General features: G+C 34.6%; 1 protein-coding gene across 1 annotated transcript in view; it reads left to right on the forward strand.

Moving 5' to 3' along the window:
• The window catches only part of Vps36 (vacuolar protein sorting 36), a 211,821-nt gene that overhangs the window by 68,320 nt on the left and 121,593 nt on the right, over positions 1–21,908 (forward strand). The window contains exons 4-6 of the mRNA XM_090406161.1: positions 4,977–5,094; positions 13,043–13,111; positions 19,481–19,597. Coding sequence (XP_090262287.1) covers positions 4,977–5,094; positions 13,043–13,111; positions 19,481–19,597 — 304 coding nt within the window. The remainder of the gene's footprint in view (positions 1–4,976; positions 5,095–13,042; positions 13,112–19,480; positions 19,598–21,908) is intronic.

Genomic DNA, 21,908 nt, shown 5'->3' on the forward strand with positions numbered 1-21,908 from the left:
TTGAGTATTAATGCAGGGGATGTTAGTTACATGAATTGAAAAGTGAGTTTTTATTGAGGAGTTCCAGAATGGTTTGTATGTAGTGATTGGATGTAATGTGTATTTTTTTCTTGGGATTAGTTTATGTAGGAGATTCCTTTTTTTTTTGTTGCAGTGTCACTGTCATTGTTTGTAAGAGTCATCATTAATTCATTCTTGGTTGAATGGAAAGATAGAGTGGGGATGTGCAGTGAGAGGAGATGCTCTTGGAACATGATATCCATTCAGAGAGTGACCAGTCTCCTTGACAGTGCCTCCCAGATTCCACTATCCAGACTCCCTCTCCAGCCATTATCTGGCAGAGTATGTGGCAGCAGGATCATGCACCACTTTACTAGGAATGTTCTTGACTCATTACTAATGAGGTTGGGCTTGTGCACTAACTGACGGCAGGCCTGTGTGCTGGATGTACCCACAATCTCGGCAAAGGAAACATGTTTGTAGTGCATAGGAGGTAGTTAAGGAGCTTCTAGAGGAAGCAATATTATGCATATGCTAAGGTAAGGAGGGTAAATCAGGTAGGAGTTGATGGATGAGTAGTATCATTAAGCATTAGCTAAAAAAAAAAAAATTGTTGTGTAGGTATATAAGGAGAAAGGTAACTAGCAAGCTCATTAACATTACAAGAGTCAGGCAAGAAATGTGATCAGCATGGTAAGGAATGCAAAATTAGATTACAAGAAGAAACTAGCTGAGCAGACCAAAGGAAATTCCAACCAGTTCTTTCATTATGTGGCAAATAAGAGTGAGTGCTGATGGTGATGAGGTGACAGAAGCAGATGAAATAGTTGAGTTACTGAGTGACCACTTTACAAAGGTATATCATTCGAGTGAGGTTAATGCTGTGATATATATAACAGACTCATGTGAGAACAGAGATGGATGAATTGGAGGTCCTGAGGATATTGCAGAATCTTAGTGTAAATAGAACTGTAGGATTAGATGGAATATCAGCTTGTGTTTTAAGGGAATGTGCAAGGGAACTGGCAATGCCTCTCACTAGGCTCTTTAATTTAAATCTCAATATTGGTAGAGTTCCAAGAGAGTAGAAAGAAGGCACAATAATTCTCTTGCATAAGGGAGGTTCTAAGATTGCAGTGGCAAATTATAGACCAATCAGTAGCTGGCCAGGGAGGGAGTCTGGATAGTGGTATCTGGGAGACACTGTCAAGGAGACTGGTCACTCTTTGAATGGGTATCATGTTCCAAGAGCATCTCCTCTCAGGCATGCTAGTAAAATAATTGAAGAATTGGTTAAACAGAAAATTCAAGAATGGGTAGTCATGCCTTAGTAATTTTCTAACTAACTTTTTATCATCGAGTGACTTTGTCTGTTAATGGGTTCAAGGAGAGGTATGATAGATTGTCCAGAGATATGAAATACTCATCACCAGTCTCCCACGATGAGTCTCTGGACTCCATGGAGGTACCCATACAATAATAATAAATTATTCCAAAAATATTAATTAAATTTGAGATCACATTGCTCTTTGGTGTAATTACCTTGAGAAAGTAAAGACCAGATATAGACATAGGTTTCTGTGGTTAAGCAGTTCTGTAGGTAGTTTTCAGTATTGAGACCACATATTAATATAAAGAATTTTTATTAATAATAAAAATCGACAAGTTTCGTTCGTCGTAAGACTTACATCATCAGGTAATGGTATATAAAGGTTTAACACAACAAACGCTTATTCACAATTAATTACACATTAGATGTTTTTTATAACTTCACAACTGTTAAATAATTGAGTAACCCAAATACAAACGATATATTCGTTACTGTATGCATGTTGGAATGTTGCTAGTTGTTGCCACGTTCTGTGGTTCACACTTGCTATATCCAAGGTCCGAGTCAGTTAAATTTTTGATGAAAGTAGACCACACTTGATGTAAAATCAAGCCTTGATTTTTATTACACTGTGTGCATTAGTGCAGCTTCTTTAAATTTCCTTGTGAAACAGTTGTTATCAATATATGACATGTTTGTCTGTTGCCAGAGTACTTGATGGCTAGTAGTGACTGTGTGGAATGCTAAGCCTGATTTGTGTTCGTTTTGTTTTTGACGTCTTTTACATGCTCAGACATGTGGATCTCTCCTGACCTTTCCTTCTGGCCTACATAACAAATGCCACAAGAGCAATGAATCTCATAGGTTTTTTCATGGGGTGATTTTTTTTGGAGAAAGACAGGGAACCCTCTTTCTCCAGCTCTAGCCTTTTTAATTTTGTCATTTGGTCAGGAACAGTACATGAGCTGATTGCTTTTAAAAATTATCTAAGCAATTTGTATCCAAATATAAAATTTACTAAATCGGAAGACCAAGAAAGAGATGGCATGAGACCGGATCAGGCCACATGGCCTAAATTCCATGTTAGGAAGAAGAAGAAGACTATTGAACTAGAACAGCAAAAACTTACCTTTCTTTGATATCCTTATTGAAGTAAATGAAGAGAAAAAAAGGTTATCCTTCTCCATATACAAAAAAACCATGGCAACTGGAAGATATTTAAATGTTGCTTCACACCACCATCCATTGCAAAAAATAGGCATAATCAAAACTTTGAGGGACAGATCATACAATATATCTAGCATGTTGATGAAGAGAAATGAAGAATTACACTACCTGGCACAGAACCTTGCACTTAATGGTTTTGAACACAAGATGATCAAAAAAATTCTTAATACAGTTCCTGCAACTCCCTTACTTATACAAGATTTCAAGAATGCAATCACGCTGCTGTATATCAAAAATGTCGCAGACAAATTTACTATGTTGCTCTGCAAGTACAACATAAAAGTGGTTTTTCTACCTTTACAAAAAAATATCAAGATTCCTACATCCACCAAAACCATCACATTGCCCCATGAAAAAACCAGGTGTCTAGATTCATTGCTCTTGTGGCATTTGTTGTGTAGGCCAGAAGGAAAGGTCAGGAGAGATCTGCATGTCTGAGCATGTAAAAGACGTCAAAAAAAGAAGGGAACACAAATCAGGCTTAGCATTCCACACAGTCACTACTAGCCATCAAGTACTCTGGCAACAGACAAATATGTCATATATTGATAACTGTTTCACAAGGAAATTTAAAGAAGCTGCACTAATGCTTAGGATCCCTACACAGCAATAAAAATCAAGGCTTGATTTTACATCAAGTGTGGTCTACTTTCATCAAAAATTTAATTGACTTGGACCTCGGATATAGCACTCATGAGCCACAGAATGTGGCAACAACTTGCAATGTTCCAACATGCATACAGCAACGAATATATTGTTTGTATTCGGGTTTCTCAATTATTTGACAGTTGTGAAGTTATAAAAAAACATCTAATGTGTAATTAATTGTGAATAAGCTTTTGTTGCGTTAAACCTTTATATACCATTACCCGATGACGTAAGTCTTATGACAAACGAAACTTGTTGGTTTTTATTTTTAATAAAAATTCTTTATATTAATATGTGGTCTCAATACCGAAAACTACCTAAAGACTAGAAATTCACAAAAGATTTTTATCTTGAATATTCACAGCTGTATAAGTGTTTTGGGAATTTGGATTATTGATAAATTCTAGAGTCAATTACACAATGTAATTGGCTCTCAGATTATTTGAGAGCCTCTATAACTTAGTCAGTTTTGATGATGCTCTTTAGTTTGAAAGCGGGTTCATATCCCATCTAGGATTTAAAGAACCTCTATTATGGCTTTTCACCACAAGACAAGCAAACTGGCCAGGAGAATACATGCAATTGACAGAATAGTCATAATACATAATGCAGATAGGATAAACTGCTTTATTAGAGTATTAATTAGGTTTGAATAAGCTAAGTTACTTGCTCATGACTGGCCATTGAGCCTAACATGCAAGGGAGGAATTATTTTTCTTTGTGACTAGTTCAGGTTTTGTGAATGTACAGGGGGTCCACATTGGACCTCCCTAGTTTCAATGTGTATGAACCATGGTGTCAAAATTGTACAAATGAGAAGGAACATTCACCAAGTTTTTGTAAAAAAAAATTCCGGATGAAACTTGTCGAGTCTCTGGAATGTTTGAACAACCCAAACCTTACATATTTCCACATTTCGATTTTGTACCATTCTTTGAATTTTGGGAGGTCCAATGTGGACACCCTGTATTTTGAATAACTGAATAGGCATTCTCTGTGTCTTCACTTAAATGTATACTTCTGACATTCTTCTTCTTCAACCTTTTGGTTCTGTTCACTGCTGGACGAAGGTCTTTGAATTTTCATGAATTTTCAGGCCACTCGGTTTTCTGCTTCTCCCATCCATCTCACTCCTGCAATTTGTTCCAATTCATCCCACTACCTTCTTCTCAGGCTTCCTCTTTGTCTTGCTCCATCCAGTGGTCTCCACTCTGTTGTTTTTCTAGCCCATCTCTCTTCACTGCATCTGGCAATATGACCAGCCTATCTCCACTTTAATGTATTTTACAATATTCATGATGCCTGTTTAAGATCTTATCTAGGTATTTGTCTTCCTATTTCTTAATGTTATTTTTAGCATACTTCTCTCCATGCGATGTTGTGTTGTTCTCAGCTTTTTGTTTAGGGCTTCTGTTAAAGTCCTGACATTAATATGGTATATTGACTAATGCACATCATACCATCTCCATGACACAACACAAAGAACAAATGTGGTGGCAGAATTGCCACTACTTTTCTTCAGCTATCTACTAGCTCATCTAAATCTGTCACCTCTAGTCACAGTCAGTTAACATGAAAGTTAAGAAAAAAATAGTGGAACCACATGTGTAAATCATAAAGGAATCTATAAAATCTTTATAATAGTTTAACCATTCCATATTAATGGTGTTACTGATACATAAATGTGTCAAACATTTTATTTATTCATGTTCCTAAACAAATGAAAAAAAAAATTGTTTGCACACCTAACATGCTTATTTTTCATATATAGTGCCAAGGTAATTGTCCATCTTTTAGCCCTACCTCAGGGAGAAAAGCCATTGGGGCCTATTCATTATAGTCCTTATAATTGCATCAAGTTTTCCTTCAGAGAAGGAAGAGAACCAGAGGTAAATGTATATATATTTTTATAAGGTAAATGATAAAGGATCATATTAATTTCATTGTTTATCATTCAGCATATTTTTTTTTTTTGTTGTTGTTGTTTCTTAAAAAGAACAGATCACATTGAAGAGAATAAAGATTTTCAGATTTAAAGCAGTAAAGATGCTCTTGCTTGCAGTCCAGCTTCGAGGAAGAAACATTATGAATAAGACAGTTGGACCTCTAGTGATAAGTTTTCTAAATAGAGCAGTCCTTTAAGAGAGACTATCATTTCTTTTTATTCATTAGTTTACATGATTATTTAACTTTTCCAAGGCCCTAATAATTTGTGATGTTGCAGATATACATGGAAGAAACTTTTTTTTTTGGGGGGGGGGGGGAGAGGCTTAAATTCTCTTGAGAAGATTTAAAGGGTATAGTTTTGATATGTAGAGCACATGCCCCATTAAAACTCAATTTGTTGGTTGTATGTTGGTAGCCATGTATGGCTCAGATACACTCCACCCTTTCTTAAGACACTTAAACAACCAACACCCCAGAATCCAGTTCACCTTGGAAAAAGAGGAAAACAACAGTCTCCCTTTCCTAGACACGCTAATCACTCGCCAGCCAGATGGATCCTTGGTTTTCTCTGTTTACAGAAAACCCACCCATACAGGCAGATACATTCACCAGCAATCTCCCCCCCCACAACAATATGGGGTTATAAAAACACTATATGACAGGGCAAAATTAATCTGTTCAGATGACAATGCCCTAACCACTGAACTAAACCACATCCTTAACACTTTCTTAGCCAATGGCTACAACCAGTGGTGAGCTATAAGGGGCTCACGCGAGCCCTTTGTTAAAATTTTCTCAAATTTGCAAGACCCTTGTTCTTGTTTACTTTTTTATTTTTTCAAAAAAAAAACAACAATTTTTTGAAATGTATTAAGCGACAAACTTATACGGTAACCTAACAAAAATTCGGCAGTGTATAGATTATTTGGAATTATTGTTTCAACTCCTTTCAACGAATGCGCCCAAGTTTGAAAATAACATAAGCCATGTGCTATCTTTACCCTTCTCACTTCTGGTAGCCAATCGTAAAGTAAAACCAGTAGCCAATTAAATGTTCATAAAACTGTCATCAATGGGTTGTTCCACTGGACATTAGTTCTGTGTTCGTCGGTACACTGATGTATAACAATTGTTTGTGTTTAAAATTTAAACATAATAATAAATTTAAAAACTATATATTCAGCAAATTTTATTTTTATAATTGTAAAAGTATTTTTACCCTTGAAACATGAAAAGACAGATTTATTAAATTTTTTTGGGAAAGAAAAAATAATGAAAAGTGATTCTGCTGATTCTGCTGCAGTTAAAAATGAAGTTGAAGATAATACGCACATTGATTCAATGAATATGCAATAGGTTGGAGGAGAAAAAGAAAATCATTTACCTGATTTTCCTGGAACGAGAAGCAAGCATCGTATTTCAAAATGCAGTATAAGTGGTTAGAAGTTAAAAATGGTAAATTATGATGTCATGTTTGCTCAAAATATAAAAACTTAGGTGTTGAAGGAGGAAAAAAGTTGTCAGCTATCAAAGGAATGGGTAGAAATGAAAATAGAACTGAATGGAAACACTACGAACACAAGAACCACATCTTTGCATAAAAAGTTATCCAAACATAATGAATCATTTGCTCATAATAAAATCATAAAAATAAATGAAGAATGTAGCAAATCTATATTACCAAATTTAATTGACAAACTAAATGAAAAAGAAATTTTGATAACTTCAAAAATGTTTAATTCTGTTTATAGTTTGTTGAAGAGAAACCGACCAATGTCTGATCTACCAGATTTAATCAAGCTGCAAATTAAAAATGGTATTGATCTAGGATTATCATTGCATTCTAGATTCTCAGGAATTAGAATAGTTGAACATATTTCTAAACAAATAAAATTAGAAATATTTTCCAAAATAATAGACAAAATTGCAAAATTTCTGTAATAGCAGACAAATCGACAACATTATCGAAAATAAGTATTTTAGTTATTCACATATAAGTTGAGCTCACTAAACCATGTATGATTTTTGTACATCTTGTAGAACTTGAAAATACCACCTCAGAATGTATACATGCTACTATAATTGCTACTTTAAATTCATATGGATTTTCTGATAACTATTTAAAAAATCATCACATTGCATTTTGTTCTGATGGAGCTAGTGTATTGTTAGGAAACAAATCAGGTATTGCAATCAAATTTCTACAAAAATTTTCCCAACATTGTAATTGGCATTGCGTAGTTCATCGTTTACAATTAGAAATAGACAATTCTATAAAAAAAAACATTAAAGAAATAAATCGTTTTGAAATATTTATGGATAAATTATATACTTTTTATACCATCAATTGGCAAAAAATCAACGAGAATTAAAAAGATCGGCCTTGTTTGGACCACGATGGGCAGCTTGCAATTTACGAATGACTCTTGTTGTGTGGAGAATTACCCAGCTTTATGTTAGCATTTTGCATCGAATGATAAATATAAGAGCTTTTTAAATCAAAAGAATGTGAAGGAATAGCAATTGAAAGCAAAATCAGATTTCACAAACTTCCGTGAGAAACATTACTAAACTCTCTTATAATGTCTTTAAAGGATAGATTAATGCAGCGAAGTAATTTTAAACAAAAAAAATGAAAATTATGAGGATTTGGAAGATGAAGAACTGAAAAACATTTTAAACGTATATTATCCTGAAACATGGAATATGGAAGAAGTTACGTGTCCATGGTTAGAAGGAGAAAAGAGAATAAGTTCTTTAAATTTTATTTTGAAATATGAAATTAAAATTAATGGTTTTAGAGATTTAGTGGAAATGGTTTTGACTGGAAAGTTATGAAACGAAATTCCCAGCACTGTGAAGAAAGCCAAAATGATTATGACAACAATTGCAGTTTGCAGCGCTGAAGCTGAACGAGCTTTTAGTATGATGAATAATATCGTAACGACGAATAGATCTTCTCTCACTATAAAACATATTTTGGATTTAATGACAATATGTATAAATGGGAAACCCTTGAATGAATTTAATCCGAATCCCTATGTCAAATCTTTTCTAGAAAATCATCGCTCGGCTATAGATCCTCCTAGAAGAACACAAGACATGAAGAAGGAAGGAAATGAGGTGTGGCAGCTGTTGTCATAAGTATTTCCTTAAAGTAATTGTAAATGTTAACCTGTAAAGGAGTGAGTTTTTTTCTGGGTAAATGTGCACCAGACAGTATTTTTTTTTTTTCATGTAAAATCATCTCATCGTCTTGAAAGTGATTTTATTAAATAAAATATTATAGTTACTGTTACTACCATTTTACAAATAAGAATTCACTTTTGGTAATCACATATAAATAAATAGGATTATAAAAAAATGCCCCTTGATTGGTACTGTTGGTTATCACTTGAAGTATAAAAACAAAAGAGAAATATAATGTATTTCAATGTTATTGTGTTTAGATAATATTTATTTATTATTTATAGACTGTTTGTCATAAAAACTTCTATCGCAAACAAAACATGCGGACTATTGCATTTGTGTGATTATAAAAGATTTTATTCTTATTATATTTTGATAGTTAAAAAATGTTTTTCTTATGTAAGATAAATTAGCACAGATGATTGTGTGCAAGTATTTCATGTTTAGATCATGAAATATTTGTTTAAAAATGATAGCCTTTACAGGTTGATTGTCCCCTCATACTTTTTGATAGGCATTTGTACACAAACTATATTAATAAAAGTTTTTGTATGAAATATGGCTTTTTTTTTGCTCGATGTTGCAAACCCTTTGTTAAAATTTCCATAGCTCACCACTGGCTACAATCCCCAAAAAATATTAAAACTAGTTAACTCCCCCTCCCCCCCTTCATAACAAAGATTACACTAAATCCATCAGCATTCCCTATATCTGGGGCACCTCTAAAAAGTTAACCAAAATGTTAAAAAAAATATGACCTGACTTCTTGTTACAAACCATAAAAAATTGGCATCCTTTATCTGCTCCACCAAAGCCCAACCACTTCCCCTAGATCTACCTGGGGTATACCAGGTCCTTTGCAACTGTAAACTGTCCTACTTTGGCCAAACAGGCAGGACAGCAAATGTCAGGATTTCGGAACACAAAGACTACCAGTTTCACCAGTACAGCCACTCTGGGCTTGCAGACCATTCTCTGGATACCTGCCACAGAATACGTTGGAAGAAAGCCATGTTAATACACCACAGCAAATTTAAATATGAAAGATTGTTCATGGAATCGGCCTCTAAAAAACTTTCCAAACCTCAACAAATTTGGATATATGAGACTGCCCCAAATTTGGAAGCTTGCATCTTGAGAACTTCAGCCCAACAGTAAAGGGCTGTTGGACTATATTCAACCCAATATAGTCCACCAGGGGCACCTTTATGACTCTAGGAACAACAGTAGTTTTCTCTCTTCTGCTTCATTTGCTTTTTGTAGTTCCTGCGTGCATGTGTCATTGTTGTATGTTCCCATGAAGATGGCAGTGTGACATTGCCGAAATATAGGACGTATTTATTAAAGTTTCTTTTAATTAATATTCCAGTATACATTGTAAATTCCTTAAATAATTTAATAGTAATCTCTGTAGATATATTATTTCCTGATTTTTCTCTTACTGTGACACATGAATTATTGGTTTTGAATGCTCTATCCAGTAATGTATTCCATGTTGTTTTAGGAGAACAATTTTTATTTTTGTATAAGTATTCCTGTGATTATTCTTCTGGAATAATTTCATTATGTGGAATTGACTTTTGTAAGGAGTCCCCCTAAGTGTTCTACTGAAATATCAGCACAGTGTGCTCCTACTAAGGATGAAACTGAAGTTTGTCACCTGATGAACATCATTCATCTAGTTTGGCAGGTTATGTAGAATTTGGTAAATCCTTACAGCGTATTAATTATGTTATTTTTTTGCTAGGACTTCACAGTGATGTCAAACAGTTTGTTCAGTGTCACCATTCTTGTCAGCTGAGAAATCTTTTTAAAGGCATGGCTCCTTTGCAAACAGTACAAATATCTGTTAGACATTTTCAGCATATTTCAGCTGATATATTAGGACCTCTACTGCCATCAGGAAAAGGAAATAAATACATATTTTTTGTGGTTGATATGTCAAATAGATACCCAGAATCTTTTGCTGTTAAAGACAAAAGACAGATACTTTTTCAAAGTGTCTTATTGATGGAAATATATCTAAGTATGGTTTCCCCAGAAACACTGTTGACAGACAGGGGACCAAACTTTACCTGTGAATTGTTACTCCAAGTTTGTAAGATTTTGCATATAAAGAGTTGTTCACAGCAGCCTATAGATGTTAGTGTAATGGTCTTTGTGAAAGAATGAATAAGACAATAAACTAGTACTCTTTACCTGGGCTTATGACAAGATTAAAGACTGGGATCATTTTCTACCCTTAGACTTTATTTGCCACATTCTTAAATGCATTCTGGTATTGAAAATAAAGCCATTTTTTGCACTCTTTGGTTTTAATCCAGTTTTTCCTAGTGATCTACATTTAGATTCTGTAAATTCTGGTTGCTTACATAAATGAATGGTCCTCGCAGTTAGCCTAGTGGCTATGCGCTTTGCAACCATATACTTGAGGAAGGAGTCTCACAGGTTCGATTCCTGTCAACGATGCAAGGAGCTTCAGGATCTTCCTCAGCCATAGCCAAGTTAGCCAGTCTTGGGCATGGACAGCAGGTTTGTTTTTTTTCTACCCGTTTATCTGGGGTTTTTCATCCCACAAGCAGACAAACTGGCCCCGTGAACACACAGGCTACAGTCATAGGATATAGTATGATAAAGAAGGCAACAGGAAACCACCTTACGCATAATAATTTCCCTAGCATGGTAGCTATATGCTACCATGCTAGGGAAATTCTGGTGGGAATAGGGAAGTTCTATTCCCACCAGCCGTATGGCTGAGGGAATAGAACAGAATACATAGATGAATATTTGTCTGGTATAGTGCAAAAATTTGACGCTACATGGTCCTTGGTTAAGTGCTCAGAAAAGAATAGTCAAGATAAATAACTTTAGAAGTAGAGAGTAATAAGTTGGTGATCTCGATTTACTCAAAGACAAAAGTAATATAAGAAAAAAAATTGAAAAAAAAATTAAGCTAGGTGGTTGGAGCTTCAGGCACATCTAGAATATAGAAGAAAACTTCAACAGTGACATATAAAAGAGATGTTAAAACCATAGTAGATTTATTATAGCACATAGTGATAGGAAAAAAAAAGAAATACTGTTTTGATTTTTGATAAGAGTACCAGGAATTAACTTAAAACTTATTTCTGATGAAATTTTAAATAAAAGATCTGTTCCCAAAAAGAAAGTGAAACTTTCTAATTCTAATAAAGAATGTATACTACAGCTAATTAAGCTAATTTGGCTCAACTCTAACTGGATTCAAGTTATCTGATATTAGCAGCATGCCCTCTCCTATCCTGTCTATCCTTCCTAAAAATACTTCGATACCAGTTAGTATGTCTGATTCTGATAGCCAGGTCTCACTAATGCCTACAATCTGAGGTCCCAATGTATTGACCAAGGTAACAAACTCTATCCCTTTGTTTCTGATACTCCTAGCATTCATATACAGAAATAATAAGCTACGTGCATGTTCTTTTGTATACTCTTGTCTGTAGTGTGTGTGACACTGTTGGACAACTTTCAGATCTCTGTTCTTCTCTAGTGTCTTATATATGCACATCTTTGCACACTTGGATTGGGTACGAACTGGATGAACACAAAGTCGAAATCATTATCTCTTCATAATCATTCCAGTGATATGTCCATTTCCATCATTAACATAGTTACATAACACTGTCACACTTACATAGATATTCTCACCATTCCTCCAGCAACATACCATCTAAACTTCAGCTTTTTATCTATTATTACTACTCCTCCCAGATTCCTGGCTTCATCAATTTCCTGGAGTACAGTTCCCTCAATGCGATACACAGCTTGTAATCTTTGTATCCAAAATGCATAACTTTACACTTTTCCACATTAAATTGACATTCATTGTATTTTGCTCATACTGCAAACTCTCTACATCACCTTGATTAACTGTTACCATACCCGAGTTTGCATCATCAGCAAACAACTGAATATTTCTCTCTTCAAATTATTTGTATTCAAATGCTGTTGTCACATTTATTAATCCTTGCATTATCTGTACGCTGTTATTTTCTCCTTACTACAAATGTTTTTTGAGTGGTTATAGTGAGCTTATTTATACTGATAAGAAATTTAATAAACACAAGAGAAGCAAGTGACTTAAATAGATTTTATACATCAAATAAAGAAAGATATGCATATATGAGAAAAGAACATAAAGATTATTTTAATCCTTTTGACAAAAGCATTTGTCTGCATTTGGACTATCCTTTGGATGACTTACAAAAAATCCATTGGGAAAAAATCTCATTGTTAGAAAGATTAAACAGTTCTGTATTTTGATGGGTGTAAATTCTGTTCAGTCAGTGTTTGTATGAATAAGTATGATGAATTCAAATAGCATCTAAAGCAACTGATTGAAAGCACATTATCCTTTTTTAATGCAACTAAAACTTCATTTATTAGCAACCATGTTAATAGATTTGTTAACTTTCTGCTTAAAAAAAAAAAAAAAAAAAAAAAAACATTGCTTTCCTCATTACCCCATCCTAGCATTAAATTATTGTAATTGAATGATATTTAATATACTTGTGCAATAAAGCTAATTTTGACCATAAAGCATGTGTTTCAAGTTTTTGTTAGTCTTAAGAAGAAACCACTATTTTGGCATTTCATTTCAAAAATGCTGAATGGTTTGAGCTTCATAATTAGTTTGAACTGATTTTTTTTATCTTGTTTCAGTTTTTTAAATCTTTTAAAGACGCATTAGATAAAAAGGAATGGGAAAAGGTTATCACATCTGGTGCTTATGTAAGTAAAATGTTTTTGTTATATACTGTTAATGAACATTAAAAAAAAAGTTATCCTTAAGCATATAAAATGATCATCTTTATCATCACTGATAATGTTTCCAAACATGTTTAAAATAAATCTTAAACTCGTTCATTACTAGGTTCTACCATCACACATGAATATTCATGTCCTGTATATGTTTATTTTCAGAAGACAACTTATGAGTGTTCCTGTTACATTTGGCTGAACTGGATAGGGATAATGGGTTTATAGTGATTCTACTGGACCTGGCTAGGGCCTTTGACAGTATACCACATGGAATTCTAATCCGTAAACTGCAACATATGGGAATGGATATACAGTTGGTGAGATGGATAGGAGGGTGGTTGATGGAGAGATATCAGAGAGTAGTTTACTCAGGAGTAGAGTCCAAAAGACGGCCTGTGACTAGTGGTGTGCCGCAGGATTCTGTTCTTGGACCACTGCTATTTAATTTGTTCATTAACGATATAGGGAAGGATCCGAGAGGAACAGTTCATTTGTTCGCTGATGATGCAAAGTTGGGTAGGGCAATAGTGAATGCAGAAGATGTCAACATTTTGCAGGATGATTTGAATAGATTGAAGGTCTGGGCTAAGGAAAATAGATGTCAATTTAATGTGGCAAAATGTAAGGTTATGCATTTTGGGATGAAAAGATTAGCAGCAGTATATCACATTGGTGGAACTGTACTCCAGGAGATTGATGAGGCCATGGACTTGGGAATGTTGGTGGATAGGTAGTTGAAGTTTAGGGGGCACATTGCAAAAGTGGCTAAATCAGCTCATCAAATCACTTGGATGCTGAAAAATACTTTGAGCAGAGACAAGCAAGTTATTGTTCCTCTGTATCGAGCCTTAATAAGACCCCATTTCGACTACTGTGCCCAGATTTGGTCACCCTAGATTTCTTCTTGATGGGGAGGAGGTTGAGAGGATCCAGAGGCGAGTGACCAAGATGATAGCAGATCTATGGAATGAACCTTATGAGAACAGGTTGAAGAGTTGTGTGTTGCAAAAATTGGTTGATAGGTGGAAAAGGGAAGATATGATTGAGACATTCAAATTGCTGAAGGGTTTCTATAGGATTAATTGAGGGGATATTTTTGAGAACAGGACTGGTGGTGGTAGGACTAGGGGATGTTCAGTCTGACTTAGGTATATTTTTTATGAATGCTGACCAAACTTGGTGTAGAATTAGGCTCTGGTTTTTGTTGCATAACAAAAGACTGCCATAACAACATCTGATGGACTATTTTGAGTAATTTCTCATTTCTTGTGTTTAAACGTTTAGTTACCTTTAAATCCTGAAGATGTAAGTCAAACGACATATGAAACTTGTCGGGTTTGTTTATCTTTATTTATCTTAATAAACATGTGGTCACAATATCGAAATCTTTCTTTTGAACTGCTAAACCACAGAAACCTATGCTTACAATTATTAAGTCTGTCTTCATGGGAAAGATTTTGCTAACTTGTTTATATGTGCATAGTTTATGTCTAACAAGTTAACCCAGTAATTGTGTTCATTGTGAGTTTTGTCATACAAATTGCATTACTTGCTTGTTAAAGGATTAAGTGAAATAATTGCACAGTATCTCATGTGTAATGTACTTCTTGTCTAGTTTTAAAATAAATGTTTTTGATTTTTAACTACCTGGCCTGTTCTTTAGCTAATGCACTATCTCCAAAAAAATTCTAACCTGCAGGCACATTATAGTACAAATAGTCACGACTTGCATATTTAGTGATTAATTTCTGTTTTTCCTCGCCCTAACTTTCAAACAATATTTATTCAATTAGATAGCTCAGTTGAAAATAGAATAAATTTTCTAATTTGATTTGTATGAGAATGGGGAACTGCATACATTAAATATACTTATACCACAAGGTTTGTTTAATAGCAGGGGGGGGGAACAGAATTAGTCATGGTAGGATTAACTTTGAAAAGTTTTGCAGTTGATAGTCTTAACTTAGTGAAGTTGAACAGAGTAAAGTAAGGTAAAGTCAAGACAAGGTGAAGTTAAGTTAAAATAAATTATTAAGTTAATATTTTACAAAGGCGCAGCAGACATTCAATTTAAATAATTAACATCATTTAACAGTGTATCATATTCATTGTATGGGCTAGCAGGAGATTGATGAGGCTAGGGACTTGGTGATAATGGTGGAGAAAGAGTTGAAATTCAGAGGGCATATTGCAAAATTTGGTAAAATAGTTCAAAGGATTACTTGGATGTTGAAAAATGCTAACAAGTAAAGATAGGGAAGTTATTATCCCCCTTTATAAGGCTATGTGTCAATCACATCTTGACTACTGGGCACAGATTTGGCCACCTGGGTTTCTTGGACACCAGGAGGTGGTAGAGAGAATTCAGAGACAAATGATGAAGATGATGACAGGTCTGTGGAATAAACCTGTCACCAGGTTTATTCCACAGGAATAAACCACAAACCTTCAACCTATCCTCGTAGGGATAGGTTGAAGGTTGCTCATCTTCTTGTTTTTTGTTTGTGGGTTATAAAGCTTGGTTGATAGGCAGAAAAAAGGGAACATGATAGAAACTTTTAAGATAATAGAAGAGTTTTATAAAATTGATGCAAGTGAAAATTTTCAATATATGACAAATGGAGAACTAGGGCCATTCGTGGAAGTTGTGTGGAAGAGTGGTAAATAGGGGTGTGCGGACCAGATTTTTTGTGTGGAGAGGGGTGAGTGAGTGGAATGAATTGCCAGAATTGGTTGTGAGTTCCCTGATGGTGAATGAATTCAAGAAGAGGTATGATAGGATTTATGTGTATATAATAGTTAATTTGGAGCGCCATGCAGATGCCGTAAAATAATAATAAATTTTTTCATTGTTATTATATCCTCTAAATAATTTTAAATGTTTTCAATGTAATTTTCATGTAATTTTCAGTGTAACTTTCATGTAGTACCATCATACAGGATATGATAGTACTACATGAAAAATTTACATCATTACTAACTTCCTAACTAGGGACCATCCGTGGAAGTTGTGTGGAAGAGTAGCAAAAAGGAGTTTGTGGACCAGATTTTTTGTGTGGAGAGGGGTGAGTGAGTGGAATGGATTGCCAGAATTGGTTGCGAGTTTACTGGTGGTGAATGAATTCAAGAAGAGGTATGACAGGATTTATGTGTATATAATAGTTCATTTGGGGCGCCATGCAGATGCCGTAAAATAATAATAAAAATAATAAGAAATTCTTTCATTGTTATTATATCCTCTAAATAATTTTAAATGTTTTCAATGTAATTTTCATGTAATTTTCAGTGTAACTTTCATGTAGTACCATCATACAGGATATGATAGTACTACATGAAAAATTTACATCATTACTAACTTCCTAACTAGGGGTCATCCGTGGAAGTTGTGTGGAAGAGTAGCAAAAAGGGGTGTGTGGACCAGATTTTTGGTGTGGAGAGGGGTGAGTGAGTGGAATGGATTGCCAGAATTGGTTGTGAGTTTACTGGTGGTGAATGAATTCAAGAAGAGGTATGATAGGATTTATGTGTATATAATAGTTAATTTGGGGCACCATGTAGATGCCTTAAAATAATAATAAATTCTTTCATTGTATTATATCCTCTAAATAATTTTGAATGGTTTCAGTGGAATTTTTTTTTTTTCAAGTTAGTATTATGTCCAGAGACCTGTAAACTAATCTCTAAGAATTCTTTTAAATTTACTTTGCAATTTATATTTGCGGTTTCTTTTATATATGCAGTCATTCATGTGCTTTATTATTTTATAGGCATTGCATCTTATTTTGTGGGGCTTTTGCTCATCTTCTTGTTTTTTGTTACTTAACCATCTTTTAAAGGCTAGTTTTTTAGTTTCAATTACTTTTTATTTCATTGTCCCATTTATGTATTTTTATGATATTTTTTATGTGTCACTATACTTTCACATGCTGCCAATGTAATAATTTCTTTCATATTATTCCATTCTTTCTTGACATCTTCATTTCTTTTATTTTTTTCTAAATAGTTATTAATGATCTGTTGGTATAAATTTCTTATACGGAGGCTGTTCAATAAGTTATAAGACTATATTTATACAGAAAACAGATTACCTTTAATTGTCATCATTTACATGGTCTTTTTTGAAGTAACTACCGTAAGACGCGATGCATTTGTCCCAACGTTGCGTCCACTTCTTAAACACATGTGAAAGTCTGTTTTTTGAGAGTTCTTTCAAAACCTCCTCCGCAGCTTTTACACATGCTTTGCTGCTTTCGAAATGGCAGCCTCTTAGTGGTTTCTTGAGCTGAAGAAACAGCCAGAAATTGCACAGTGTGAGATCAGGACTGTATGGAGGGTGTGATATGATATCTATGTTGTTCTTCTGCAAAACGTCTACTACACAACCAGCAATATGTGGCCTTGCATTATCGTGGTGCAATAAGAAGCCATTCTTCAGCAATGGATGCTTCCTTTTGATGTGCTGTACCATTGTCCGTAAAACATCCACATAGTATGAGCCGTTTACAGTATTCCCGGGTTCTACATCATGTTGGTAAATAATGCCTTCGTAGTCAAAAAAAACATTATGGTCATAACTTTACCAGCCGATTTTACAGTTTTTGCTTTCTTGAGGGTAGGCAAAGACGGATGCTTCCATTCACTGCTTTGTTGTTTCATTGTAGGGTAGTGATACAACCAAGCTTCATCTGCTGTAATGATGCGTTTTAAGAAGTTGTCGCCTTCTTGTTCCAGTCTTTCTTTCCATTCTGTGCACACATCCACTCGATGCTGCATTTGCTCCGGTGTCAAGAGTTTGGGAATCCATCAGGCACAAACACGTTTCAGTCCCAAATGTTCAGCCATGATTGCGTGAACACTTCCCACAGAAATATTCAGGACAACATGCAGCTGGCATACTGTAATTCTGCGATCCTCCTTGATGATAATCGCTGCTGTGTTGATCATTGTCTCTGTGATGGACGTTGAAGGTCTTCCCTCACATTCAAGATCTTCCACATTTTGCCTTCCTTCCTTAAAAGTTTTATGCCAGTGAAAAACGCTTGCCCTCGACATTGCTTCATCGTGGAAAGCTTCGCGTATCATGTTAAAAGTGTCCGATGCTGATTTTTGCAAACGCACACAAAATTTAATCGCATAACGCTGTTCCAAGGACTGGTCGCGGCTCGTAGGCGTGCCGAAACAAGCTTGCATTTAGTCATGTGACACTCTGGCACATCAGCTCGTATACGCCATCTATCAACCTCTTTTGTTAATACAGACAGCAACATTTCATTATTCCACAGAAAAATTAATATTGTGATGAGTGGTTCGCGACAGTAAAATTAGTCTTATTACTTATTGAACAGCCCTCGTACTTAAATCATTTCATAGTCGTACTTCGTAGTTACATTTTGTTTCTCTAGTTCATTTATTTTTTGTAATTTTTGTAACCAGTTTGGTGGAAACTTAATCCTGCACTAAATAATGATCTGTATCTATTTCTATTCTCTCCTAACTTTAACATCTAAGAAGAGGCTTGCTGCTTTTTCATTTGCTATAAAGTAATCTATTATTGATTTTGTCATCTTGCACACCATATATAATTATGTATATCTTTATGTTTATATAATGCATTTATTATTTTTGTTATATAATCAATGAGTCATTTTTTCATTTAGTTGGAGAGTGAGTATTGCTGTCCACTTGGCCAATCAAGCTAGCAATTCTTCATTTAAAATTTCATGTAGTTCTTCTTCCATATGTACTATGCTTCTGATGTTTCATGTGGCATATTTAACAACATTTTTCTTGTTAGTTAGAGACATTTTAAGGATTCTCTTGATGGTGTTTGTTTCATACCCATTCTGTTGAAGGATTTGCGTTAAGTATTTTAGTTCTTCATTACATCTTTCTTGTGTGCTGGAGATATTGCATTCTCTGTCTTGAAGAGTTTTAATTAAGCTTATTTTTTGTGAAGGATGGTGGTGTGAGGCTGCATTTTTCTTTTTTCCAAGTTTCTTAAACTTTTCTAATTTGTAATCTTTTACAGCGTTTTTTGTTTGGTATAGATTTCTTTGAGGCTAAAAGTAATACTTATTTCCTTGTGTCAATAGGGCAACAGTTAGTATTAAGTTAAACACAAAGGATGTTACCATGGTAGCACATATCATGTAAGTTCAGAAGATACTACATGATAAACTTATATATCATAAGTTTATCATGTAGTTAAATCCTACATATAACACCTGAAAAGAAAATTGTGGTATCATGATACCACAAATGCATTAATTTCAGTTTCTGTTTGAGCATTTTTCATTAAAATTAATGTTTTTCATTCCTGTTTAAATTTTGTTATTATAGAATAGAAAGTTCAGGTCAGGAATTGTAGGAATTGAAAGACAGATACAAGCCCGGCATGAAGAAGCAGGAAGAAACATATCTGCTGCTTTTGAAGATCTAAGTCATTTAATGAATATGGTAGGTAACATAAAATAGGATATTAGTGTTATTACGTGAAAAGTAATTAAAACTTAGTTTAAAACTGTTATAAAGGCTTCTTATGTTGATCATACTGATCTTTAACTCTGGTGATGTTGAGTTGGGGTGTGTTTTCAGATTTGTTTCAGTAGCTGACTTTTTGCTGTTTGCCCTGGTTCCCTGGCAAAAACACCGGGGCCCTTGTTTAACCGGGCAACTCCCCTTCTGGCATGAAATGTTGTCATGTTGTACCATCGTTTTGTAGTTTGATTTTTTGGTTTAAGCTAATAAGAATACAATTTGGTCGGCTAAATAACAAATTGCCAGCCCATCCTCGTCCATTCAGTATCTAGGTAGATACCCAACAGGGTGCATCACGAGAAGGTGAGGATTGGACATTAGGTCAGAAGCCCTGGTCGGTTCTCCATATTCCTTTAAAGGCTATGTGGAGATTTCCTCTCAGCTATACAGCTTTGACCCTTAAGCACCCCTAAGAAATAAGTCTTATTTATTATATTATTTTTGATAGTGATATCTTCCAACTAGGTCAGGATACAAAGTATACAGGGAATTTAAAATTGGAAGTGATTATCATTTAATTTTGAGGAGGATATGAGGTATCAGATTGAAATGAAAAATGGAAACTTAAACCGATTTCAGAGGTAAGCTCTAGACTGTAGAGATTAAAAACAAGAACCAAACATATTAGAGAAATCTGACTTCTCTTCATATGCTTCTCTGACTGATTCATTCAGTCAGAGAAGCATATGCTTGTTGTAGTTGCATATAAAGATAGAAAAATCAGAATTGTATGATGGATTCAACAGTTAGATGTTGTACTGGAAAAGAAAAAAATCATATTGAAAGTTCCTTGTGAGTAAGTCTTTATGCACCCTTAAGGAATATATGCTCTAAGGTTATGATTCTTAAGTCATGTTATCTAGGATATAGTCTCTAAGTTATGACTTGTAAGCAGAAGTTATTGGAAAACTTAAGATGAAATGGAAGATAAATATCAAAAATGTGCCGGATGGAAGCTGTTGCAAAATGTTTAGAAATAGAAGATTGAGTGTTATAAAAGAGATCAGAGATGATAAAGATGATATAAAAACTGAATACAAGGATATAAGGATATTCTGGATGTCTTGAGTAATTTTTTTTTAAATCCCACATATGACTGGTTGCAGTACTATAGCAGATCGATGCTGTATGTAGGCAAGTTAAGAGAGAAGGAATCTGGTGTTCTTTTTGAAAAATTGGAGGCTGTATGGGGTGGGAGTGTTTCCAGAGAACAGACTTAATGGATTGAAAGCTGAATGGGAACAAGCTTTTTTTTTTTTTATATTTTTAGAAACTTTTTTGCATTTAAAAAAAATTTTTTTTTTTTTTTTACTTGGGCCAGAAATCTTACTCTAGAGACCAAACATGGACCTTGTTCAAGCAACTCCAGGCCTCTAGTAAGTGGGATGGTGGTCTTTCACTGGCTTTGAAATTCATCTATCACCTGAAGACAATCATATATCCATGTCCACTGGAACGTTTGAAATCTGCAACATTGCTGCAAAGCATTGGGTTCTTGTATATTATATTATTGCAAATTTAAATTTTAAAAATAAATTTGAAGCATTTATTAGAACATGTATATTATTATCAACTCCACACAGATGATTGGTCTCAATCATCTGTATGGAGTTGATCACTTTCCCACATATGACATTGCCATGTGTGGGAAAGTGATGGAATTTGTTAATGTATTTCTTGGAGTTGAGAATTGTGCTCATTGAGAAACAGTGTGGAGAACACTTTCCCAAAAGATAGGGGTATATGGGAAGGAAGAGGATGAGAAGTTGTGTTGGTGAGTTTGGAGTTGATATGCATATGGATATTGACCAGCAGCTGCTCATATTTGTATGTGAGGGGGGGCCAGTTCAGGGAGCAGCATCCACAGAAATACCTATAAAAAAGATATAATGCAGAAACAGAGTATCTATGGGGAAGTAATTGGAGGGAGTCGGTGAGAGAAAGAGAGATCATCTATTAAGTGAAATGCTCTCATTGTGGATACAGTGATGCATTTTGAGAGGCTGGATAGATTTGGGATTTATAAAGTGTTAGGAGTATGAGCAGAAGAGAAGATTTTTAGAATGAAAAACAATTTTAGAAGCTGAAGAGGCCGGACATTGATTTGTTTATGACAAGGTAAGCTGGATGCAAAACTCAACCTAGGAAAAGAGAATCTGAACTGTTGTTGAGTAGAATATTATTGAAAATAAGGGAGAGTGAGGCATGTCTTTCTTCTGGAAATAAAACA

Source organism: Typopeltis vanoorti, chromosome 16 (genome assembly GCF_054136105.1).
Source record: "Typopeltis vanoorti isolate ZY-2024b chromosome 16, IOZ_Tvanoo_1.0, whole genome shotgun sequence".
NCBI classification, from domain to species: Eukaryota; Metazoa; Arthropoda; class Arachnida; order Uropygi; family Thelyphonidae; genus Typopeltis; species Typopeltis vanoorti.